Source organism: Anser anser (assembly GCF_964211835.1).
Source record: "Anser anser genome assembly, chromosome: 23".
In the NCBI taxonomy this organism is placed as follows: Eukaryota; Metazoa; Chordata; class Aves; order Anseriformes; family Anatidae; genus Anser; species Anser anser.
The window spans coordinates 1,975,910-2,001,050 of record NC_139744.1 but is presented as its reverse complement, the minus strand read 5'-3'; the positions used below and the strand labels follow the sequence as shown (position 1 = coordinate 2,001,050).

Here is a 25,141-nt window from a genome sequence, read left to right as displayed (position 1 = left end):
CTGCGCCTGGCCCCTGTGCAGCTTGTCCCCCTGGGAGCGGTCGCAGCTGCAGCAATGGGTGATCTGCCTGTGCTCGAGGCTGGGAGGCGCTGCGTGTGCCAGGATGAGACCCCCATCACCACGACTGGGCAGCATCTGGGCTGACTTTTAAAGCAAATGGTTTTAAAACTCTTTCCTGCCCACCACATAGAAGTAGCAGCACTGCTCGGGGGCTGCCTGCGGCGAGTGTCTCAGGGTGTAGCTGTCACTCGCGCTGGATCTGTCCCTCGCCCCCAGCTGTGCCCTGTCCCCTGCTGAATAAATGTGAAGACCTGAAGCAGCTCCTGTGTGCCGTGTCTGTAGCTGTGTGTTCCTGCTGTGCCCTGTGCTTCCCCTTGGGGCTGGGGGTTGAGCCCGCTGCCCCCAGCTTTTCCCAGCAAAGAGTCCAGCAGCAGAGGCCGTAGTGCCAAAGCTTTATTGCAGGAAGAAAGATGCACCAAGGGTGCCAGTGCTCTGCGCGGCAGGGGCAATGCTTATGAGGCATCAGCCGGGTCTTCGGAGCTCCGGCGGCCGAAATCCATCCAGTCGGGGTAGAAGTGGTCGTGCAGGGCCTCTGCCCCCTCGTCCCCCTGCACGAAGCCCTTGCGGTCTCTCAGCTCTGCTGGGGCAAAGAGAGAGGGGTCAGAGCCACCCGGGGCTGGGGCTGGGCTGTGCCTTACGGGGTACCCCCCGGGGCTGCCCGCCCTGTGCCTCCCGTGGGGCCGCGGTACCTGCGAACATGTGGGGCAGGAAGCGGGAGATGAGGTGCTGCTGCTCCTGGGACAGGGGCTCGGGCCAGTCCCGCCGGACCAGGCTGGTGGGGAGCCGGCGGGGGTCCCCTGCGGCACCCGGTGCCTCCGCGGCCGGCCGGCACAGGCAGGCAGTCGCCGCGACGGCGAGGACGAGGCCGACGCACACCTTTCCCTTCATGGCTGCGGAGAGAAGGGGAAGGGGAGCAGAGGGGCTGCAGCCCCCAAAGCGAGGCCAGCAGCTCAGTGGGGTGCATGTGGGGCAGTGGGGTGCTCATCCCCAGCGCATGGCTGGTCCCCAGTCCCACTCCAACCATCCCAGATGGACCCCAGGTCTCCCTGTCCCCTTGTCTGGTCCCCAGGTCCCTCTCCGTGCATCCCAGGAGGTCCCCATGTCCCCACCATCCCTCCCAGGTCCCCCTCCATCCCTCCCATCCGTTCCCCAAGTCGCCCCACATCCATCTCAGGTCCCCCCCCATCCCTCCCAGCCGGTCCCCAGGTTGCCCCACATCCATCTCATGTCCCCCTCATCCCTCCCAGCCAGTCCCCAGGTCTCCCTGTGCCCCCACCTGGTCCCCAGGTCGCCTTCCACGCGTCCCAGCCTGTCCCCATGTCCCCCACCACCCCTCCCAGCCTTGCCCCCGTCCCTCACCTGCTGGCTGCAGGACTCAGGCTCACCTGCAGCCGAGCCCGGCGCCGCTTTTCAAGGCGCCCCCCGCCGCGCTCCTCCCCGGGAGGGGCGGCCCCAGGCGGCCCCCGCCGCGCCCCGCAGCGCCCCGCAGCGCCCGGCACCCCCAGGGCGCGGCGGGGCCGGGGCTCCGGGGCGGCTTCTGCGGCGGGGCTGGGGGCGAAGGGGGTACACACGTGTGTACAGACACCTATACACGCATGCACATACACACACACGTATATGCACATACACACACTTGCTTAGTGGTAAACTTGGCAGTGCTGATATTAATGATTGGACTTAGACTTCTTTTCCAATGTAAATGATTCTGTGATTCTATACACACACCTACACACATGTATATTCACACACACGTGTACATACATACACATACTATATACAGGCACATGTTTAGTGGTAAACTTTGTGCTAAATTAGTGGATGGACGTGGTCTTAGATGCCTTTTCCAACATAAATGATTCTATGCACACTTACGTATACACATACAAACATACACAGATACATAAGCACACATATACATACATGTACTTACACACACGTACATCACGTGAATACACATACACACACACACACATATACATGCTTATGTTTAAGTGGTAAAGCTGGCAGTGCTAAGTTAATGGTTGGACTTGATCTTAGACATCTTTTCCAAAGTAAATGAGTCTATGAATCTATAGACACACAGCGACACAAATACATACAGACAGACATATACATACACATATTCCACCTTTGCCCACACACAGACGTTTTAACATATACAGCCACTGAGCTACGCATGCATATATCACAGTCACAGACTAGCTTGAGTTTTATATAGAGACTTATATAGGCATAGCTACATAGACATGTATATTGATATCTGTGCATACATGCGCAGCTTGATATATACACACACTGTCTGTCTCGCTCTCTCTCTCATACAGCAATATCTGTACAGAGATACACCCAAGCATACAAAGACACATGCACATATACAAATATACCGATACATGTGTCCTTATATAGGCATGTTCTTATACGTATGCACATATATAGAGCTAACAATATAAAGGCACCTCCATGTGCCTGCACAGATCTATGTTTATGTGGCTAGAGACTAACTCTGTCATGGCCATGGCTGTACGTACATGTACAGAAAAGTGTATTGCTTTAGCTAGCTCTGTGTGTGTGTATATATATACACACACTCACACATACGTATACACTTAGCTACACATGGAGACACCGAGATTTATGTACATATAAATGGCTAGAGGTATATGTATCAAATAGCCATGATATACTGGCTCTCTACATACACACCTATAGGCATACATGCATAGATAGCTGAATATGCATAAACAAATATAGCTATAGGTATATGGAGCACAAGGTGGACAGAGAGAGAGAGAGAGAGAGAGAGAGAGAGAGAGAGAGAGAGAGAGAGAGAGTGTGTGTAAGTGTGTGAGTGTGTAGGTTTGGTTGCATGGCACCTTTAGTGATCGCTATCTGTATATAAAGGTACATTGAGCTATATACATAAATGCATAGAAAAATTATATGTACACAGCTAGACGTAGAGCTACATAGAGCTGTCGTGCGCTATAGAAATAGACACAAAGCTACAGCTCTACCATACAACTACCCATACACATATGTGTACACACACACACACACACACACACACACAATGGCAGGGCCATGTTCACCATAAACTTTACACATAAAAAAAATAGAAGCATAAAGGTTGGAAAAGCTACACACACAGGTATGTATTTATACAGATTAAAACTACATGGGGTGATAGTCCCCCATCACAGAGCGTGCGTGTGTGTATAGACTTCTGCATATACGTGTGTGTGTTTATATGGCTGCAGCATATATGGCACAGGTGGTGTGTGTGTATTTACAAGCATCATGCGCAGATCATGCTTTTTACATGCATGTGCTGATTTTTGTGTATAGCTGCCCCACACCCCCCCCCCCCGTCCCCCTCAGCCCCTTGCTGGGCTTTATGATGGGTGCTGGGGGAGCACTGTGTGGCCAGGGGTGCTGGCTGAGAACACCCTGACGGCTGCGTCCCTGTTGGGCACAGGCCTGCCATGCACACAGACCCCACAGCTGGGACCCCCATCCAAGGGGAGGCTTTTGGGGGTCCCAGGAGCTCGGTGCCAAACATTAAACTAGGGCAAAACACTGGGTTTGGTATTTCCTTTCATCATCGATAGTTCCTCTTGTATTTACCCTCAGCCCGTTGTGTTTGTAGAGGACATTTGTGTCACTCCTGCAATAAACGACGTGTCGGTGATACGCTATGGATTGGGCACACGCCGGAGCTTTGCTGCCTGCCCTTGCCACCCATGCCGTGTTTGCAAAGCTCAATATTCGCCCTCTTCAAATAAATAAACCTGAAACAAACGGGCTTTGAATGGGCAGGAAGGCAGCGGAGCCCCGGCACCTCCAGTGCTCCGCAGCAATCGATGGCTCGCTCCTGGGAGCATTTTTTACAAGGAACAAACAAATTGTTTTGCAATTTCTGGCTTTTAAAGGCTCGATCCGGGCCAAATGAGCCGTCAGGGTGACGGGGGCACGGCGGCTGCTTCCTGCAGCCCATCGGCTCGGCCGTGTCTTGACGCATGTTTGCAGAGTGACCGCGGGTGCTCGGCTCGTTCCCGTCTCCCGGCTTCCTCCGGCTGCTTGCTCCATCCCACCTGGACACCCCAAAAGACACCGTGGCAGTGGCCACTCGCGGTGCTGACCATGTCACCGCGTCCCTCGCCTGCTCCCCAGCCTCAGCCGTGCCCACCGAGGGAAGCAGGGGCTGAGGCAGGACCAGCAAAGGGCAGCGGGGAGCACGTCGGGCTCAGCACCCCCGAGCTGGGTTTGCGGAGCAGTGGTTGTGATGAAGGGAGAAGGTTCCGGACATCAAAATGGAGAGTGGGAAGGAAGGAAGGAGAAAATTAGGGCAGGAGCAAAGCCCAAACCTGAGGCCATCCCACTCCGAGCCTCAGCAGCCAGCCTAGCCAGTGACCCCCCCAGTGAAAGAAACTGAGGCACGACCAGACCAGATCTGGGGGCGTGTGGTTGCGTCCGAGGATGTTTGATGGCCTCAGCTTTCACTCCTGACCCCACGGCTTAAACACCACATGTTCTGTTAGCTACCAAAGGATGGCTCCACGTACAGGGGTTCTGTTAAAAGCTCCACCAAGCACGAGAGCCCCCAGGAGCTCACGCAGGCAGGAAGGCCAAGCCTCACCACTGCCCACAGGTGCTCTGCCAGGAACAGGCAGGGTGTGAGGGCACCCGCCGCCCCCCTGCACTTCGCGTAATTGCAGCAAATTCGTGTCCGAGAGCAAAGTCTCACAGGGAAGTAAATGGCAGCAGAGGGCTGAGCGCCGCGCAAAGAACCCAGGCCGAGTCAGGAGCTTCACAGCAGCAAGCGGACAAACACAGCTCAGTTCTTAGAAAGCTGCCAAAAACCACGAGGGGCCTCCCTGCGTATCCGCTGCTGGGCAGGTCGTAAGGTCCCCAAGCACCCCAGCCCTCGCAGCACGCAGGGTGCAACACAGCGGCACCCCCCTAGTGTGGGACACAGCCACCAGCAGCACTGCAGGGGGAAACACACGGGTTTCTGCTCGCTCCTGCGGATTTTAGGACACTTCACGTTGTGTTTGCCAACCCCCATCAGCAGGCCGGTTGTAAAAGCGTTCCCTTGTGCCTTGTTCGGTGGCTGAGCAGAGAGGAGGAAGGTGCTGCACCCCACGAGGGTTCACGTGCCAGACCGGCCCTCGGCCTCCCCATGGCAGCGGCCGGAAGCAGAAGCGCTGACCTTGGAAACCTCTCTTACGAGAAAGCAACGAGCACGCGACCCGGTGCAAGGGTTAACAGGCCCCAGCCAAGAGGGAATGACTCAACAGCCGCTCTCAGGCTGTTTACTTCGACTTCGGCCAAGGATGAGGAAGCGCAGCACCGCAGTTGCTCTGCCTTCCCCTTCCTACACCAGGTCACCCTAGGACACGCAGCCCGGTACAGCGCAGAGCGCCCACCGGCCCACTTTCATCCTCCCACCAGGCTCCAACTTCCACAGCACCAGAGGCTGCCAGTCCCCCAGAGCCACCGCCTCTTTAAAGCGAAGCATTTTGGCTCCAAAACACAACTGAATCCACCGAGCAAGTGCTTTTGAAAACCATTTTTATTTAAATAAGACTTTAAATACATTACATAAAACATTAAAAATGAAACCAAAAATCTGTTACTTCACAGGGCATTAGGCAGCAGTTGCTAGTAACACGTAAGCTCTGCAGCTCTATCTACAACGATACTTGTTACATTAGTCCAAAATTGATCCCTTGTCAAAAGTTTAACCCAAGGTATTGGTTCCTTCAAGTACACTGCCCGGTATCTTTGGGCTTGTACGACACCAGCACCTGCCAGGCCGGAATTGCAGGCATCCAGCCTTGAAGTCACTCTTCAGTCACTCTTGTTCAAAAGTCAACTTTTCCCCAAATCCCTCTACCACCAGGAGCAAACACTGCCTAGAGTGAAGGTCCTGTCTCCCCAGGCCATGCCACAGCTCGCGCTCAATGCCTCGCTCCGTGTGGGACTGCAGGAGGCACCGCCAGAATTACCGTCCATGGAAACGGAAGAGCCACTGGACTGAGGAGAGATCCGGACGGTCCCTGGACTGACAGGCCGAGTCTCTTGGCTTAACTTGGAACATCTGGTTACTTTTAGCTTCAGGCCGGGCAGCGCCAAACGCCCGATTTACCTCTGTTAAATGAGGGACAGCAAGACGAGATAGCATGGGCTCGTGTCAGTTTATTACATCACTGAATTACACTAGTCCAGACTGAACAGTGGACCCAAGATTGTTACATTACACAAACCGGCTGGTTTTAAACTTATGACAAGGGACAGATGGGAATTTCATTGTAAGGAAATCTTCTTGCATAAAGCTTCAGTGACCCACAGGCACTTAAAACCCATGGACTTTCAGCTGGTCGTCTTTAGCCAGTCCAATCTGCAAGAAAAAAATGCACTTTAAAGCACTTCAAACCAGACAAGACTCCATGGAAATCCATGTGTTGTTTACACTGCGGATGCTCTAGAACCATCAAATTCCTGCTCCCCCCTGAAATATGGAATAAAAATTAGCCTGCAACTGCAAAACCTTGCTGGACGACATGTTACTTAAGAATTTCAGTAAAAACAGGAAGACCTTCATCCATCAGTATGTTTTAAAGACATGAAAATGAGGATCTGCCTCCATCAGCATGACATCTTAAAGCCGAGAAAACGAAAACCTACATTATTATTAAAATAAAAAGTCATGTTCGATGTAAAAATTAGCTGGCATGTGCACCAGAACAAAACAAACCCTACCTCTACGAGGAACTGGCATATGTTCTTGCGCTGGTCACCTTGCAACTGAATCACTTCTCCATATTCAGGGTGTTCGATCACAGTACCATTGCAGGCAAATTTCTGGGGGAAAAAAACAAAGGAGAAAGGATTGTTTAGTAGAAAAAAAAGGCAAAACCTGCCCCCGCAGCTCCCCACCACCGCCCCCGGCAGCTGCCGCCTGGCTCCCTCCGCCTCGCGACGCCCCGGGGCTGCACCCACCTTCTTGAAGGCCTTCACCAGTTTCTTTTTATCGTAATCATCCGCGATGCCCTGGACAGTGGTGAGGGTCTTCCTGCCGTTCCGCTGCTGGATCCTTATATGGATGTAGTCCTCAGTGCCGGCAGGAAGCAGGTCATCACCCTTACTTGCATCAGCAAAGGGGTCTGCGGAGAGCGCCCGTCAGAGCCGGCCGCCCCGCCCCTCCGCGCTCCCCATTGGCCGCCCCGCCCGCCTGTCAGCGCGGAGCCCCGCCCCCCTCCTTCCCGCCTCCCCCTCCCCCCCCCCCGCCCCCCCCCCCCGGCTGACGCAACCGGCCCCGGGAATAGCAACTGCGCCACGGGGCGGGGCCCGCCCGGGGAGGGGCCGCAGGCCCGGCCCTGCCGCCCGCCGCACAAAGGGCGCTCACCGAAGGGTTGGAGGTTCTGGATAGCGGACATACGATACGCTTCCCTTCCCTCGGCGAGGCGGCGGCGGCGGGCGGCGGCTGAGGCGGCGGCGCGGCGGTGGCTGAGGCGGCGGCGGTGGGCGCGGAGGATGCTCTCGCGGCGGCGGCTGCAGACGCTGTCAGGGGGGCGGGACTGCCGCTGCCGGCTTATATACCTCCTGCCGTGACGTCAGCACGCACGGCGAGCGAGGGCGGCGATTGGCTGTCCCGCCGGAGTTGGGGGGGGCGGTCGCGGCGCGCGGGCGAGCGCGGCCGCGCCCTGGCTGGGGCGAAGGGAGAGGAGCGCATGCGCGGCGGAGGGCGCTGGTGGGGAGGGGGGGTGGGGGGAGGGAGGCAGGGCGGCGCATGCGCGGTGCGGCTGCGCCTCGACGGGGCCTGGGCAGCGCCATGGCGGGGGAGGGGGCTTGGGGACAGTGCGGGGGGGGGCCTTGGGGACAAGGGGGGGGCTAGAGACAATGAGGGGGGTCTGGGGACAGGAAGGGGGTGATGGGGACACGGAGGGGGCTTGGGGACAATGGGGGGGGGCTGGGGGACAGGGAGGGGGATGGGGACAGTGGAGGGGCTTGGGGACAAAGGGGGGGACCTAGAGGCAGTGAGGGGGGGCTGGGGACGGGGAGGGGGCTTGGTGACAGGCAGAAGGAGATGGGGACAGTGGGGAGGGCTTGGGGACAAAGGGGGGGGGCTGGGGACAGGAGGGGAGAGCTGGGGAGAGCTGGGGGGGCTAGGGATGAAAAGGGGGCCTGGGGACAGTGGGGGGACCCTAGGGACAACGGGGGAGGGGGCTGGGGACAGGGAGGAGGCTTGGGGACGATGAGGGGGGGCTGGGGACAGGGAGGGGACTTGGGGACAGGGGGGACCTGGGGACACTGGGGGCGGATCTGGGGATACAGGGAGCCTGGGGACAGCGGTGGAGTCTTGAGGACAGGGAGGGGCCCTGGGAAGAGGGGGTGCTGGGGACAACAGGAGGGGATTTGAAGATGGGGGGGGGGGGGGTTGGGGACAGTGGGGGGAGCCTGGGGACAGCACCCAGCCCCAGCCCCGCTCCCTCTGTCCCCCTTCAGCAGCCCCCCAGGGACAGGGCCCGCACAGCCCCGTGTCCTCGTGTGGGGCAGGGCCACCATGTGTAGGGCAGGGCCTGTAGGTGTGAGCCGCGGCCTGCCCCGTGTCCCCTCCCTGCGCTGCCCCTTTCCCCTCGGTGACAGCCCAGTGGCAATGGTGACCTCCATGGTGTGGGCACGGGGCGGCCAACGCTGTGTCCCTATATCCCTGACAGCCCCATTAATCCTACCCGCCGCTGTCCCAGGGGGTGACGCTGCCACGTCCCCCTTCCCTGTCACCTCGTGTGGGCCCCTGAGGTCAGGGAGCTTTTTTCTCATTAAACGGGTGAAACGGGGCTCCTTGTGCTTACTGCCTGTCACCTCGGGCTTGGACAAGCTGACGTCCCCTTGTGGGGTGAACCCAGCCCCTTTTTGCTGCGTGTCCTGCCCGGGTGCCTGGCCGCACCTTGTCACCTCCCCGGTCCTGGACATATTGCGCAGATGAGGGATCGCAACGTCCTGGCTCGGTCGGGACAACCCCATCACCCCGATCACGTCATGGAAGGCGGCAAGCTTTGGTGATGTGCCGAGACAAAAATATTTTCTGGAGCCATCTCAGCAGGGGAATGAGCCCAAGAGTGGCCTCAGGTCCTTTCCTCGAAACCCCACGGATGGGGATGTGACCAAATGCCCTTCAACACCAGACGCATTCAATCCTGCTTCCAAATCCTAATTCGGGGGCCCGGAGCCTGCATGTCGGTGTTCAGTGTGAGCTGCTGAGATCATTTCCAGCCTTCTTGGGTCCTGCCGTGTGCCTAAAAACCCCTCACGAACCAGTGAGCATCTCCCAGCACCTCCTCTGCACGGGGCTGCTGGCAGATGGATGGCACAGGCAGCCCAAAGCTGCGTTACGTGTGCTAAAAATACACCGAAACCCCAGATACGAAGGACAGCAGATCTCCTACACAATTAATAACGGGGTCAGGAGCCATATAGATCCAGACGGAGCGTAAAGTCTCTCCTGGGAGCTGGTCGGAGCTGCATAAAGGGCCGGAATATGGCTCCCACGGGGACACGGCTCTGTCGGCGTGGGTCGTGCCAGGGACTGCTTATCCCAGAGCTGATCAGCTCCTTTTACATCCCCCATGGCCTCAGCTCCCGCTGCGGAGGTGTTCCTGCCCTGCATTTGGAGCCATCTCTGCCATATCGTGTCTTTTTTGACAGGTTATTGGCATCCGGGAGTGCTGCCATCTGTGGGTCCTGGCAGCCGCTGCGCAGCTTGGATGTCGCATCATTCCTGGGGGCCTTAAGATAAAGCACTTACCGTGCACTAGGTGGAGGGACTTGTTTGCGTTGCTGTATTTTGGTGTCTCTCCAGTGTTCCTAAAGCATCCGTCGCCTTTCTGTGTCCCCGTGCGATGGATCAGCTGGAGCACTGGCTGAAATTTTCATTGCCGTGAATTGGCTCCACGACTGCCACGAGCGAGCGGCGTGTGGCTCTCGCTCCTCCCTCTCTGATCAGATTTTCCTCCTCTCCCGGGGCAGAAACCATCTCCAGCAGCCTCATGCTGGGCTGCCCAGGCACCAGAGGGGAAATTGGGCATTTCCAGTGCATCTTGCTCCAAGTGCATGTGCTGGGTGCATTTCAAAGGCTGCAAGGGGACCGTTAATCGTATTTGGTGTCAGACACCCCAACAGAGTCACAGCCGCCTCTTGTGCTCTGCCTGCTGCTGGGCAGGCTGGCCTCAGGGCTGGGGCAGGACGCCCAGGATGCCCCAGAGAGATTATTTAGCAGTGTCACTGCAGATTTGGCATCCATACCATACATCAGGGTTTGTATCTTCGCCCCCAGACCCGCAGAACCTTTGGTAAAACACCGAAGAGGCGAGTGTGTGGGCACCAGAGCCGGGCCCAGCGCTGGTGTGGGGCTGGACACTGCCAAAGAAATGTTTTTAACATTTTTAACATCGGTTTTCCATCCTACAGGGCAGGCGTGCAGGAGGGAGCTGCCTGTCCTGGGCTCCCCACGAGGTGGCAATGCTGCTCTCCTGTGCAGGAGCAGCTCTGCCACCAGGTAAGGCTGAGCTGCTGCAAGAGGTTTTGTGCCCAGTGCCTGGAAAAAATAAATAAAATAAAATAAAATAAAATAAAATAAAATAAAATAAAATAAAATAAAATAAAATAAAATAAAATAAAATAAAATAAAATAACAAAACAAAATAAAATAAAATAAAATAAAACAAAACCACCTCCAGGCTGAACACGAGCTCTGTGCACAGGACAAAATCTCCATGTGTGGGGCCGTGGCAGTGCCTGGTGAGCTTCCAGGTGTGTTTTGGGGTCACCAGGCGGAGTGGAGAGGCCCCGGAGCGGTTTGTGTCCTGCTTTCCTGGCCCCACGGGAGGCAGGGCGCTGCAGTGGTGCTCGGGGCTGGGGCTGGATCCTGGAAACCGCCTCGTCCCTTGGCAGCGAGGGGCACGGACGGGGCACGGACGGGCCCTGCGGCGAGGAAACGCGCAGACGGAGAGGGCAGGGGCTGCCCAGCGCCTGTGCTGCGGCTGGCGGGGAGCTGCAGGGGGAAAGGCCCCCGTGGGCACCCTGCACGGTGCGTGCAGCCTCTGTGCGGGGGCCTGGGTGCTTTTGGGTGGGCGACCGACCTTTGGCAAGGCCACGACACCGTGCTCCAGGGACGGGAGGGAACCCTCCCGGCGTTTTGCCTGACTGCAGCTCCTACAAACCGGCTTCTCTCCTCTCGCATCCTTCCTGCAGCCTCCGTGTGACTGCACGGACCCAGGTTCAGGACGAGCTGGATTTTTGACGCACGCCGTTTGATCCCATTAATCAGCACCGACAGTCATTAGCCCTGATGATTAATTAACCTGCTCCTGGAAAGCGCTGAGGCACGGCCGGGGTGAGCCCGGCTGTCACGGGGCCAGCGGCGGCGCAGGGAATCCCGCACTGTTTGCTCGGAGGCCACCTTCCCTTTCTGCTCACGGGAATTCCTGGAAATTCACGTCCCAAAATTTGCAAACCCTGGAAAAAAAAAAAAAAACACTTAACGAGAGAGGGAACCGACCTCTGCCCACCCACGACGAAGGCCGGGGGATGCTCTCTGTGCCACCCACCCACCTGTGGGATGCTGCAGGGACGGAGGGGCTGTAACAGGCACATTCAAAGGCAGTTTCCTTCCTACTCATCCTCCTGGACACTGCAGCGTGTCCCGGTGCCACCCCTGGCTCCTGCCTCACCCGGGGACCCTCCGTCAGGAATTTGGCTCCAGCTCCGTGCCTGTTGCTGCTTTCTAGCGGGGCGCACGCAGCCCGGGCTTTGCGGGGCTGGGGGGCTGGGGCTCGGTGCTGAGCTGCAGCCCCCAGGGCCCCCGCAGCGCCCAACTCTCCTTCTCCTAGCGGGGGCCTTCCTCCCTCCCCGCTCAGCCTTCCTCTTCCTCGGCACCCAGCTGCGAAACCTCTGCTCTCCGCGAGGTGCCAGGAGAGCTCTGAGCACGGGGCTCAGCGCCGGGGAGCCGCTGGGTGCTGCGAGCAGGCACAGGCCCTGCTCGGCCTCTCCCTGTCTGCACGCTCACAGCGGGGCCAGGCAGCTTCCTCCAGTGGGGGAAACCTCGCCGTGGCCGTGGGGGTGTGGGCATCGGGGGAGCCCCCACAATTGGGGGCTGCAGCTCCGTCCCCAGGGTTTGTGCCGGTGCTGTGGGTCTGGCCGCTCGCTTGCGTTTGGGGCCTGCGGGTGCCGTGGGTTTGCTGCGGAGAAGGGGAGCCAAACCCCCCCCCTACAGCCCTGGCCGCATCCTGGGTGACTCGTACGGTGCCAGGACCTGCCCTGCGCTGGGGGATTGCCCCCGGCTGAGCTTCAGGCCCCCGTGCACCCAACGCTTGTGGATCAGGGAAGGCATTAAATAAATGCGCACCTCTGTGTCGGGGTCACCGCACAGCCCCAGCCCTCGCTGGGGACCCAGCACCAGCCAGGAGCAACGGCAGAGCCCGAACCCACGGCAGGGGAACGGGGAGTGGGAGACAGAGGGGGGAATGGGGGGGGGGAGCAGCTCCCACCACCAGCACCCCACAGACCCCCTGCCTGCCCTGCGGGTGTCTGGTGCGCAGCTGGACCTGTACTCCGGGACACGGTGACCTGGGCATGGACCGTGCCATCCCCAGAGCCACCTCTGTGTCCCCCCCTACCCCCCAGGGCTGCCCCCACCTCGCTCGGTGACACAGAGCAAGGCCAGGGGGATTTCTGCTCCAGAGGGGCTTGGATGAGGCTTTGAGGGCAGCTGGAGGAGCCGGCACAGGGGGAGCTGCGGTGGGTTTTTTCATGCAGCCTCGTGGCGCTGGGCTGACTCAGAGCCCTGGCATCGGCCACGCCGGGTGGCTCAGCCCTGCTCAGCACCTCCGCGCCTCGGCCCCGGCTCTGTTCCCACACGCCAGCAGACGTGTTCTTGCCAGGCGTGCCCTGCTCTGCTGCTGGTTTTCACACCCGGCTCACGCCGTCAGTTCCGAGCCGCTCTGGGTGCCGTGGGAAGGGGCAAAGGTGCCGGGGCTCAGCACCTCGCAGGGGTGCAGCGGGGCTGGTCGGCGCGGCAGGGGGGCATCCCGGGACAGCCAGGGGGTGCAGCCGGGGATGTGACACATCTCCTGCTGCTTCTACCCCTGCAGCACGGCTGGGACGTGTGCGTTGTGCCCTGCTCCACATCAGGGAGAGATTTGGGGCCACGGAGAGACCCGGGCAGGGCCTTTGCAGGGGGTCTGGTGGGCCTGGCAGCGCCCTGCCGAGCTGGGCTTTGTCCCCCCCTTGGATGCTCACCACCAGCACCAGCACCGGGGAGGTCTGCGGCCACAGAATAGCCCATGCCAGGCCCTTGCTGGGTGCCCAGTCACGGGGTAGCCCAAATGCTCTGGGAAAGGCAGCGACACCGCGCTCCGGGTGCCCCCCCCCACAGCCCCGTGCTGCTGATGTTGCCTCGCACAAGGGGGACCAAGGCAGGGGCAGGGGGGTTGAGCCCTGCCGTGAGCCTGGGGGTCTCCAATCTCCCCAAGGGAGGAGCAGCCCCTTCCCTCCTGCTTTGCACTGCCCGGCTCAGCTCGGCCCAGCCTGGGGCTCTCCCTCCTGCTCCTGCTCCTGCTCCTGCTCCTGCTCCTGCTCCTGCTCCTGCTCCTGCCAAGGCAGGAACCAGCCCCGCTGTGCGACCAGCCCGGCTCGCAGGCAGCCCAGGCACCCTGCCCTGTGTGATGGGAGAGAGGGCGCCGGGCTGCAGCCATCTCCTGCTGGGCCGGGGGTAAAGGGACGAGGGCTTTTGGGGGGCATCGTCAGCAGAAACGACAGGCACAGGGCAGAGCCCAGCAAGCCCTGCTCTGCTGACTTGAGCAGAGAGAAGGGGCAGGGCAGGCCAAACACCTTGGTCAGCATCTGCCTTGCCCCACTTTGTTTTTCACTTACCGGGCAAAACCCACGAGGGGTGTGAGCGCAAACCAGCGCACCCCAGCCCCTGCGGCCCCTCCCGGCCCCGTGGCCAGGCACGCTCATCCCTGCCTACACACAGCAACTCCCCGAGGGCCAAACACTGGCTGCTGGCCAGCGCCTTCCCGCACGGCTGGCAGAGCGCAGCCCTGTCCCGGCACGGCGCCCGGCGCTGCAGGGATTTGCCTCTTACAAAACGCTTGGCTCCAGCACCCGCCCTGCCCAGCCGGGATGGGAGCCGGCAGCAGTCACGCTCTGGGGTCCCAGCACCCTGGGATGGGAGCTCCTGGTGCCCTGGATGGGGACAGAGAGGTCCCCGTGCTGCCAGCTCCTACAGTCATCTGTCCCTTGTGCTGTTCCAGGGGTCTCCAGGCACGTCGGGGTGCAGCAGCAGCGCGCTTTGCCCATCTCACGGTGCTCAGGCCCCTTATCCCAGCAAGCCAGCCTGTGCCAGCCTGGCAGGGGGACAGGGAAACCTTAGCAGGCCGTGCAAAGGTTGGCCAGAGCTTGGCCACAGCCCCGTCCTTTGGCTAGGAGACAGCGGTGAGCAAAGCTCCCGTCTCCCTCGCACAGTGGCAGCACCCCAGCGATCACGGCTGGGGATGTGCCCTCCCCGGGGGACGCTGAATCCCCCAGCTCCTCTCCTCCGAGGCACTTGCAGGCAGCACTCTGGGCTGCTTTTTTCCCCATGCCTCTCTGCAGTGGGTGATTTCCGCAGCCCTGGAGCATGGCCACTGCTCAGCCGCCATGTGCACCGCCTTCCCGACAGCCACCATGCTCGCCCTGGTGGCACGGGGCTGCCCCGGACAGCCAGGCCGTTGCCTTTCTGCAAGCCTCTCTGCTGCAGTTTGCTGCTGCTCCCGAGCCGTGGGCTCAGTGCCGTGCTCACCCCGGCTGCAAGCTGCGGCACCCCGAGCTGGGAGCAGGGTTTGGGTGAAACCCACGGGTCTGAGGTCAGCTGCCCCCTCCAGCCGGTGACACAGCCGGGTGCAGGCACTGCCCGGCTCCACGCTCCCCCATCGCCCTCCTGCTCCAAACGCGGCTCCATTTCAGTTTCATTTTCTCCTTTTCACATCCCGGCCCGCCACCTAACCAGGAGCAGGAACAAAAACCCACCCGCAGCCTCCCCAACCTGGGGGCTCTCCGCCGAGCCCGTTGGGCCTTGCAGGAAGGAAACAACCCAGGGGCACGGGGCTGCCCGGCAGACCCCCGCGGCCCCCCGAGGCTGCAGTGGGGTGCACTCCCGCTGCGTCAGCCCTGCGCTCGTTCCAGCTGACGTGGCCGCCCTGCCGCCGCCCTGCCGCGGCTTGCCCCCACGCCCAGCGCCAGGCTGTGATTAGCGAGGCGGGGGCCGCCGGCGCGTTCCCATCGCCCGTGTCACCGCCGCCGCCCTCGCTGGCGCTGCCAGCCAGGTGCGCCGCGCGCCGCTTCCCTGCCTAAAAAGGAAGCCACCCGCTCGCTCCCGATTGCAAAACGCCGTGGGCTGGGCGCTCGCCCTGGCTCCGTGCGTTCCCAGCAGCTCCCGGGAGCTGCTCGAGGCCCAAACAGCCCCCGCTTCCCCCGCCTGCAGAGCCCCCGACCATGCCCCAAGCCCCGTTTGGGGTCCCCGCGCTCACAGGGAGGGATGTGGGGAGGGGACGGAGGTGTGGAAGTGCGCACTGAGCGTGGAGCAGCCCCGTGGTGTGGGACCCACGTGCTACGCATGGCTGTAGCATGGCCGCGGTGTGGGCACGTGTGCCTCGCTCCGTGCCGGGGCTGCGGCTCCTCTCGGGCTGTGCCTGGCCCCGCTGCACCCCGAGCCCTGGTCCCAGCTGCAGACGCAGGGCTTGCTGCGGGGCTGGCCGTGCCAGCTCTGCACCGGCCTGGCTGGGGTGAGCCACGTCCCGAGGTCTTGCAGATGAGCCTGGGACCGGCTCTGGACACGCAGCGTTCCTGGGGGAAGCTCACATTCCTGCAGCAGCTTCTGCTGGTGCTCAGCGCAGGGTGCTGCGGCACGCGCCGGCCAGGACAGCAGTGCCAACGGCCCGGCGATCCCATGGGGGCCTCAACGCTGGGTCCCTGGCACCGGGTGGGAAACACAGCGGTGGCTGAAGGCTGGGGAGCTGGCAGCTCCAGCAAGGGCTGTGCAATGACGCCGGGTCCCTGGGGTCATGGGGAACAGGGCAAGGCGCAGGGGACAGGAAGGACTCGGGTCCTTTCATGCTGGTTTAGCTCCCAGGAGGGACGACGCGTATCTGAAGGGACTCGGCGGGTCCAGCCCTGTCTGTGACTCGGGGCATGCCGACCCCCTGCCGGTTACTGGCAGACAGAGGTTGCCCTGAGCAGAAATGGCCCCACAGCCCCCCGGCCCCCACAGGTCACCCTGTCCCCTTCTTCAGGCCTGGATCCAGAGCAGTCACCGGGAAGCCATCCCCTGCCAAAGCAGGGCAAGGGCCAAAGGTCCCACCTGGCCCAGCCCTAGCCATGCACGAGGCTCTCATCTCTTGGGGACGCTGGTGCAACGCCCCAGCTTTGTGTCACCAAGACCCACAGGCTTGGAGCCCCTGGGGAAGGACGTTCAGAGCCTGGCAGTGTTGGGGCACTGAGCTGCTCTGCACCCTGCGGAAGAAAAGGGCAGGCATGAGCCTTCCCCAGCGCCTGGAGGGACAGCAGGAGAGGGCAGGGGGGCTGCCTGCAGCGCCCAGGACAAACCCGAGACGGGGCCAACAGAGCCCCCACGTCCCCTGTGCCCGCAGAGCTCCCTGGGTACGGCCACGGCTGGGCCATGCAGGTGGAAAGCTATTTCTCAGGAACTGCCTGATGGTGAAAGTTGTTTCCCAGGCGTGGCCCGGGAGGAACGCAAATCCTCTGAAGTCCCCTGTAATTACCGCCAGGCAAGTTACAGCTTGGAGCCGGGCCGCCCCAGCCCCAGGCGTGGGAGCGAGCGGGGCTGACGCAGCCGACCTGTCCCTGCAGCGCCTGTCCCCTCCTGCCCCAGGAACGCGCCGCGGTGACTCACGGGGACCGCGAGGGCGCACGGCATGGATGGGGGCACTTGGAGCCCGGGTGCTTGGCGGGGGGGGACACCCCACTGGGCTCCTGAAGGCACAGGGCCCCGTGTCCCGCAGCCCTCATGTCCCACGGGGCTGGCCGAACACCCACAAACCGCCCTCCCCGTCCTCGCCCTGGGGACTGAGCCTCTTCCATGCTTGGGCACGCAGCGCCCTGATCCCAGGGGGGTCTCACCAGACCCAGGGGAAAGGCTGCTCCTGGCTCTGCAGCACGGGGCTGGTTGTGCAGGGGCGTCCATCCTTCAGGCATCCCCCCAAAGCGTCCCCCCCCTTTGGCCAACTCCACAGGCACCATCCTCGGTGCATTGCCACTGGGTCACGGACATATTTCGGGCAGCTGTGAGCCACCAGGTGCCAAAATGCCTCTGCTCGTGGGGAGCAGGGCCCCGCGGGGCTCAGAGAGGCCATTGCACGGGGCTGGCAGTGTCTGGCCCGTCCCGGGGGAGGCTTGTGCCACGGGGCCAGGCTGCCTGGGGGCCCTGGCAGTGCCCTTTGGGTGCGGGGGCCCAGGGTGGGCACGCTGAGGGTGTCCCGAGGGGCACGGCTGGGCCAGGAGCCCTGCACGGCTCCCGCACGCCGCCGCCAGGTCTCTGCGTGCTGCTGCCGTGCTGCTGGGGTCGGTAACAGGCGCGGGGCTGGGGGCTGTGGCGGGGCAGAGGCAGCAGCCACGGAAAGCCCTCGTCCCATGGCAGCGCAGGGGGGGCACACGTCGCACCCGGGGTGCTGGACAGACGCTTAATTCCCTGCGAGAGCTCGGCACGGTGAGCAGCGCCTGGTGCCGTCTGCGGCGATGAGTCAGAACGACCTACGGACACGCGTGCACATGCTTGCACATGCGTGGGCACCCATCACGCGTGTGCACGCTCCCCCTTCCCCTCTCTCCCCGGGCAGGGCGAGGGCCCAGCTCTGCGGGAGGGCCGCAGGTACCGGCTCGGGGGCTGCTGCCTGCCGGGGGAGCGAGGACGAGCCGTGGGGGCGCGGAGCCCCCGGGGCCCCCGCTTTGGACCCATCTGGGGCACCCAAAAACCGCGGTGCTCCGGTGCTCCGTGCCCTCTCCGCAGGGTGCTGGCAGCGGGCCCTGCACTCGGTGAGGACACACGGAGTGGCTGCCCACCCTGGAGCACCCCCTGCACCCCCCCGGCACAGCCCTGCTCCCCCAGCACCCCCTGAACACCCCAATGCCCGCCCCCGGCACCCCCCTGAACACTCCAATGCCCCCCCATGACTCCCCCAAACACCCCAATGTTCCCCCCAACACCTCCTGAACACCCCAATGCCCCCCCATCACCCCCCCGAACATCCCAATGCCCTCCCAATACCCCCTGAACACCCCAATGCCCCCCTATCACCCTCCCTGAACACCCCAATGCCCCCCCAGCACCCCCTGAACACCCCAATGCCCGCCCCCGGCACCCCCCTGAACACTCCAATGCCCCCCCATCACTCCCCCAAACACCCCAATGTTCCCCCCAACACCTCCTGAACACCCCAATGCCCCCCCAGCACCCCCTGAACACCCCAATGCCCCCCAGCACCCTCCCTGAACACCCCAATGCCCCCCCCAGCACCCCCTGAACACCCCAATGCCCCCCCATCACTCCCCCAAACACCCCAATGTTCCCCCCAACACCTCCTGAACACCCCAATGCCCCCCCATCACCCCCCTGAACACCCCAATGCCCTCCCAATACCCCCTGAACACCCCAATGCCCCCCTATCACCCTCCCTGAACACCCCAATGCCCCCCCAGCACCCCCTGAACACCCCAATGCCCCCCCCAGCACCCCCCCGAACACCCCAATGCCACCCCCTGGCACCCCCCCGAACATCCCAATGCCCCCCCAATACCCCCTGAACACCCCAATGCCCCCCCCAGCACCCCCCGAACACCCCAATGCCCCGCCATCACCCCCTGAACACCCCAATGCCCCCCCCAACACCCCCTGAACACCCCAATGCCCCCCCAGCACCCCCCGAACACCCCATTGCCCCCCCCAGCACGCCCCCGAACACCCCAATGCCCCCCCAATGCCCCCCCCAGCTGCTCTCCCACAACACCGGCACCGCCCTCTGCACCCCAGCAACCCCCCGTGCACCCCAGCACCTTCCTGCACGCCCCCAGCGCATCCCCTGCAGCCCTTCCCCGGCCCACCCCAGCACCCCCGGCACCCCCAGCACCCATGGGTGCCCCCCCCCCCCCCGGGCCCCGCCGCTCCCCGCAGCCGCTCCCGGCCCCGCCGCGCCGCCCCGCAGCCAGCGGAGGGCGCCCGTGGGCAGCGATTGCGCCCTGCGGCAGCGCCCGCTCGGGTTTGGGGGTCCCTGCGGGTCCCAGGGGGGCTCAGGGGGTCCCAGAGGGGCTCAGAGACTCCCGGAGGAGTCCCTAAGGAGGTCGCAGAGGGGCCCAGGGGGTCCCAGAGGGGCTCAGGGGGTCCCAGAGGAGGCCCTAGAGATGTTCCTGTAAGGCTCAGGAGGTCCCAGGGGGTCCCAGAGGGACTCAGCGGGTCCCTGTGGGTACTTGGAGGGTTTGGTGGGTCCCTGCAGGGCTGCAGCAGGTCCCAGCGGGGCTCAGCAAGGCTCAGGGGGTCCCTGGGGCTCCCCGCGGGGCTCAGCAAGGCTCAGGAGGTCCCTGGGGGTCCCTGCGGTCCTCAGCAGGTCCCAGTGGGACCCTGCAAGGCTTAGCCCAGCCCTGTGGGAGGACCTGAAAAGCCCCAGAGCATCCTCAGCACGCCCCCCCACCACGTCCCCGTGCCCCCCATATCATTTCGTGCCCCCCCCCGAGCTGCTGGCACCGCCACCGGGGCTGCCGAGGGCTCTCCAGGGGCTGCGGCGCAGGGAAGCAGGGTGGTGGTGGGGGATCACAAGCATTTGCCCTTCCCTGCAGCGGCTGCTTGAGCGCAGTTATTTGTGTCAAAAAAAAAAAAAAAACAACAAAAAACCAGGGGAAAGAGCAGCCTGGGAGGACGCAGCCCATAATTGCTGTTGCCTATCAGGAGGATCAGCTGCGCTCCAGGCAAGAGCGCGGAGCGAGCGCGGTGCCAGGCGCGGGCAGGTAATTGCCTGATGCCAGCCAGCCAGCCGACAGGAGGCTTTGTCTCTCCTCTTTGAAGTCCCCTGCGGAAAATCATTAGTGTGCTCCAAACCATCCGGGCCCCAAACCACCGGGGCTCCCGGGTGGAGCTGCGCCGCCCAGCACCGGGGGCACCAGGGCGAGGGGCGAGGGGCAGCGGCACGAGATCGCGGCCACGAGGCACGGGGCTGCCGGGGAGGTTTGTGGTCGGGCACCTCTCGGGCACGGGCTGCTTCAGCCCGGTTAATGACTTCATTAAACCGCCCGCCAAGTATGCATTAACGAGCGGCCAGATCGTTACAACCGCGTGGGAAGTGACAGCGCAGCTTACAGGGACTGCTCCGGGGGCAGCGGCATGTGTCACCCCAGCGCAACGGGGCTGGGGCAGCCCCTTCCCTTCCCTTCCCTTCCCTTCCCTTCCCTTCCCTTCCCTTCCCTTCCCTTCCCTTCCCTTCCCTTCCCTTCCCTTCCCTTCCCTTCCCTTCCCTTCCCTTCCCTTCCCTTCCCTTCCCTTCCCTTCCCTTCCCTTCCCTTCCCTTCCCTTCCCAGGAGCCAGGCTGCCCCCCCCGTCCCCCCCCACAGGAGGGGACCCGGACCCCCCACGCCTGGTCCGCACCAGAGCCTTGCCACAACAGGGGAATGGCCACGGGCACCATCAGCCCCCAGGGAACAACAAGAAGGAAGGCCGGGAGGGGGTCAGGATATAGGGGTCAGAACCAACCCCCCCCTCCAAATGGGGCCAATCTCAGCGCCAGGACCCCACCCAGAGGGGTTTCCCTAAAAATTGCTCTCTGCCAGGGCATCGCTTGCACCCACCCTCCGGTGTCATCGGGGCCGTGCTCACGGTGTGGCTCTGCACAGGGGATCGGGGCAAGCTTTGGGACCAGGAGGGCCGCGAAATCCCGGAGGGGTCCCCGTCACATCCCCCTGGGGGGTCACCGGGCGTAACCGGCCCCACCCCGGGGCAGGGGGAAGGACGAGCTGCAGGAGGGCGATCGCCGCCCTTCCCCGGGTGTCTCGGGGCTGCTCGGCCTCGCCCTGCTGCCAGCGCCGTGAGTGTCCCCGAGCCGCGTTCCCCTGCGCGGCCGGGAGGCTCGGAGTCACTGTGGGTGCTGGGTGCGGGCGAAGAATGAAAGCCGGAGCCGCCGCTCGCTGCCTGCAGTCGGCATGGGAAAGTGCGCGCCCAGCTCCCGGCCCCGCTCAGAGGCGAGGGGAGCGAGCAGACGGGGCGGGATCGCGTTGCCACACCGAGACGAGAGGTGAGGAAACGCAGGAGCTGCTTGCTATCTGGAAGACAGACGCCGAAAAAAATAAAATAAATAAATAAATAAATAATGTGGGAAACTCCGAAGGTTGGAATTTGCTGCGGAGATAGAGCCCGAACAGCCTGTGGTACCTGGGGAGTTTGGCTCTGCCTCAGACACACAAAGCATTCCTTTGTCTGGGGTAACACAAGCACGGCTTTGTCCGCCTGCCCCTCCTTTACCAGACCCAAGGGCTCCCTGGGCACGGCTCTGGCGGCACCTCGAAGGGCTTCAGGGGCAGGGCTCTGGGCTCTGGAGCAGGGATTCACCACCTTCCGTCCCGGCTCGGCACGTTGCTGGCCTGGGTCACCGGGGAGGGATGCGAGCTGCTCACAGCTGAGGGGGTCCCTCGCCCCCCAGCAAGGACAGAAGGGCTGAGCAGGCCTTTGGAGACGAGGCCGGTTGCGTTCAAACCCAATTTAGCGTCCCGATTGCTAAAACCTTATTGCTAAAACGTGCCAGCCGAAAAGCGCTCAGCCGGACTTCGGCTCGGTGAGCTGGTGACACGGCGGGAGGTCACAGCGCTTGGGGGGCCGCGAGGGCGTGAAACTGCAGCAGGGCCAGGGGGAAGGAGCTCGAAGCGCCTGCTGCAAGCCCACCCAGCGCCAGCCGGGTCTGCCAGCCCCAAGCGAAGCCGAGATGACCGCACTGCTCAGCGCCACCCGTCCCCTTGGCCGAGCCGAGCAGCAGCGTGCGAAGTGGCCGCGTGCTCAGCGCTGATTCACCGGGGATTGCTTCCGAGTGGGATCTCCTCGGCCCGCTGCAGCAGGCAGAGTGGGGCTCGGAGCTCCAGGGAGGTGCTCGCCGGGGAGCCGAGGCACCGAATGGAGCGGGGCCAGGACCACGCTGCGGGCTGGTGCTCTGCTAACGGCTTGGGGCACCAGCCGGCACGGGGCAGCATCGCCCTCTTTCACGCGCACCGAGAGGGGGAAAAGGCTGAGAGCCCGGTGGTGCCGTGGGACTGCCTCCGGCTGCTGGTGGAGGCTGCCTGAAGGCAGAGCAAGGCCTGGCGGTATCCCCGGCGGGACCCAGTTTGGAGCAGGACAGCGCGGGGTCACAGAACCGCAGGGTCACAGCGTGGTTGGGGACCTTAGGGACCACCCGGTCCCACCCCTGGCTGTGCCCGCTGCCCCATGGCTCAATGCCCCGAGCCTGCCCAGGAGGGAGTTTCCATTGCACGCACACCACCACGTTTCCTTTCATGGTAACAAATCTAAGAATGTTTTTTTTTTTTTTGCAGATAATGTGTGGGGGCTGTCAGGACACGTCCTAGCAGTTGATAAAGAATCAGAAGCCCAGATAGGAACAAAGGCAGCATATTTCACTCCACGCCTCGGTGCATTTGTTACCCATCTCGGTGTTGTTCAGAGTGACGGAGCACAGCCCCAGCCTGCCATTCCCTTCCTGCAGGAGACATCGCTCTCAGGGTTGCGACCTTTAGCTAGTTTCTACCGAGCTGTGAATTGCTGGGAGATGCACTCGGGAGAACCGGGCCCACAGGGGAAACCCAATGACTCCTAATTAGCTCTTATTCATTACATTAAAAGCCCAATTAAGCGCTATTGTTTGAGGCAAACGCAACACGCTGACCCCAGGCCTTTTCACGCCAACCCTCACCACGCTGCCTTTCTGCTTGTCCACCCCCAGCAGATGAATTTCCCCTCCGCGCAAAGCGAGCGGTTCCGCTCTCCATCCCACCCTGCAGCACACCTGAGGGCGAGATAGCATCTGCGACGTGCGTTTCGCTGGAACAGACGCCGATACCATCTCCCGAGCGCGATGATGTATTTTTGTCTCAAGGGAATTTATTGTGGGCGAGTGTTTCAGGAGAGCCTGGGAGGTTGAATTCCTCCCGCAGCACAAAATAGCTGCAGCGCTGCGCGCTGCTCCGGCACGGCTCCGGCTGCGTCACTCCGTGCCCTGCCGGCAGGGCTCGGCGCGAGGGCAGCTCGGCGCGAAGGGTTTTGGTCCCCCAGTGCTTGGGATTTGAGTTTGGGATCGCTGAGCGGCACCCAGCCAGAGGTCTGGGCAGCAGCGGGCTGCCAGCATGTTGGTCGGAAAAGACCAGGAAAAGCTGATTCCGCAGGACAATCTCCAGTTCCAGATCGCTTCCCAGCTGCAATAAAAGAGCTTAAACATGGGCTGAACATCTGAACTCTGATGGTGCGGAATAAAAGCCCCAAATCCTGCTATTTCCTCCCTGTGGGGTTTTGCCTCTCTGTGTGGCGGGGGTGACCCGAGCAGGGAGCCAGAGCTGACGGCACAGGTTTGGGCCGACACGAGGGGCTCGGGGCCAACGCGGGAGCTGCCTGGAGCCGGAGGGTGCTCGCTGGGTGTCGGAACACGAGCAAAGCCAGCACACCTGGAGCAGCCCGGCGCAGGGGTGGCCAAGGGATGGCTCTCACGCAGCTCCCCCACGACGCTGTGCCGGGGGGGGACTGTTGGGAAACGCCGTACCCCCCCCGCTTCGGAGGGAAGCGGGCCAGCAGCGAACGCTGATGGGAGCCTCGCCGGGTTGCACGGGTCCGTGCCGCAAGCCGAGCGCGCACATCCACGTGCTGTGCCTTTTTTCGGTGGCGGGGTGCTCCCGGTCCCCTCCTTTCCCCCAGCTCTCGCGGGGACGTGGCACGTGTGCAGCCCAAGAGCCCAGACCCCAAATGCGAAGCAGGTCAGCTCCAAGGCGGTGCTGTCAGAGGCCAGAGCCCTTGGCTGGGAGGATCCGGGGTTTGCTTCTGGTTACGCTGCTTCCTGGGGGGGCTACCCGGAAAAATCCTATAACCCCTCCGCAAGCTGCTGAGGGCCGAGAGCGTGACTCTCTGTTAAGTCCCTGAGATCTACCAGTGTTGTTGCTGTTGTGTCCTTGAGGGAACAGATGAAAGAAAGGAGGCACCGCGAATTACCCAGGGTGAGGCTCTGGGAACGTTTCAGCAACTCCAAAATCAGTTAAGTGCTTAGAACGTGAAAACAGCCAGAGGGGGCCCGGGAAGGAAGGGGATCACCACAGGAGAGAAATCACAAAAGGCTTCCTAATCCCTATTGCTCTTTCGCTACCTCACAGGCACCTCTGTTAAAAGAAAGAATAACTCCTCTTATCCGTGAATGACATCTCTGGAGCCGGGTAGGCCAGCTGGTTGGGTGTGCGATTTTCCACTGCGTACTGCAAGACCTGGCGCCACACCACTAAAAGGATTTTTTTTTTATTATTTTTTTCCCGAGCAAAGAATAAAACAGTGCAGTGTCTCCCTTCCTGGTTCTCTGCTGCTTTTTTCACGCTAATACCTGTCCGGCTGCATTACTATAATCACAAGGCTCAATCCCTTAATAACACGGCACAGGTGTGGCTATCGGGATGGCTGCATTACCTCACCTCTGCACATCTCCTCCGGGTTCTCCTGCTTAAACCCTCTGCTTTGCAGATGGTGCTCCTGCTCCTCACTGCTGTTTGTGTTGCCCATCACTCAGGCAACACTGGTCCTGCTTAATTAAGTTAGCATTACTGTCTTGCAGCTCCAAATCTGCAGCAAAAAGCAGATCTGCGTCCAGGCAGAAGTGTAGCTGAGGGCTGATCTTATTCTTCCCACCGAATTGTACGTAAAGTGTCCTGGCAGTGGGTGCATATTGCAGTTCCAACTATTTTTATCTGATTTAGACTATCTAAACATTACAACTCGCCTCGGCAATGAGGTAGAAGAAAGCGAAGCACAGAA

At 61.9% G+C, this 25,141-nt stretch overlaps 2 protein-coding genes across 5 annotated transcripts; both read right to left on the bottom strand.

Annotated features, from left to right (window-relative positions):
* Positions 1–373: 373 nt before the first annotated feature.
* On the bottom strand, positions 374–1,535 carry LOC310885710 (gastrin/cholecystokinin-like peptide). Of its 4 annotated transcripts, none has more exons than XM_083809350.1 (3): positions 1,420–1,513; positions 750–982; positions 374–637 (listed from the first exon to the last, which is right to left on the bottom strand). In XM_083809350.1, exons 2-3 carry the CDS (start codon positions 946–948, stop codon positions 513–515), a joined length of 324 nt encoding a protein of 107 aa, XP_083665476.1. In that variant the 5' UTR covers positions 949–982; positions 1,420–1,513; the 3' UTR covers positions 374–512. The 4 variants fall into 4 exon arrangements, with proteins under 4 accessions (XP_083665476.1, XP_083665477.1, XP_083665475.1 ...); XM_083809351.1 differs by having other exon boundaries at positions 462–640; positions 750–950; positions 1,420–1,535; XM_083809349.1 differs by having other exon boundaries at positions 462–640; positions 1,420–1,519.
* A 4,079-nt stretch (positions 1,536–5,614) lies between these two features.
* EIF1 (eukaryotic translation initiation factor 1) lies at positions 5,615–7,777 on the bottom strand. Its single transcript, XM_083809099.1, has 4 exons — positions 7,469–7,777; positions 7,063–7,226; positions 6,823–6,924; positions 5,615–6,460 (listed from the first exon to the last, which is right to left on the bottom strand). The coding sequence occupies exons 1-4, from the start codon at positions 7,497–7,499 to the stop codon at positions 6,416–6,418; spliced, it is 342 nt and encodes a 113-aa protein (XP_083665225.1). The 5' UTR covers positions 7,500–7,777; the 3' UTR covers positions 5,615–6,415.
* Positions 7,778–25,141: the final 17,364 nt, after the last annotated feature.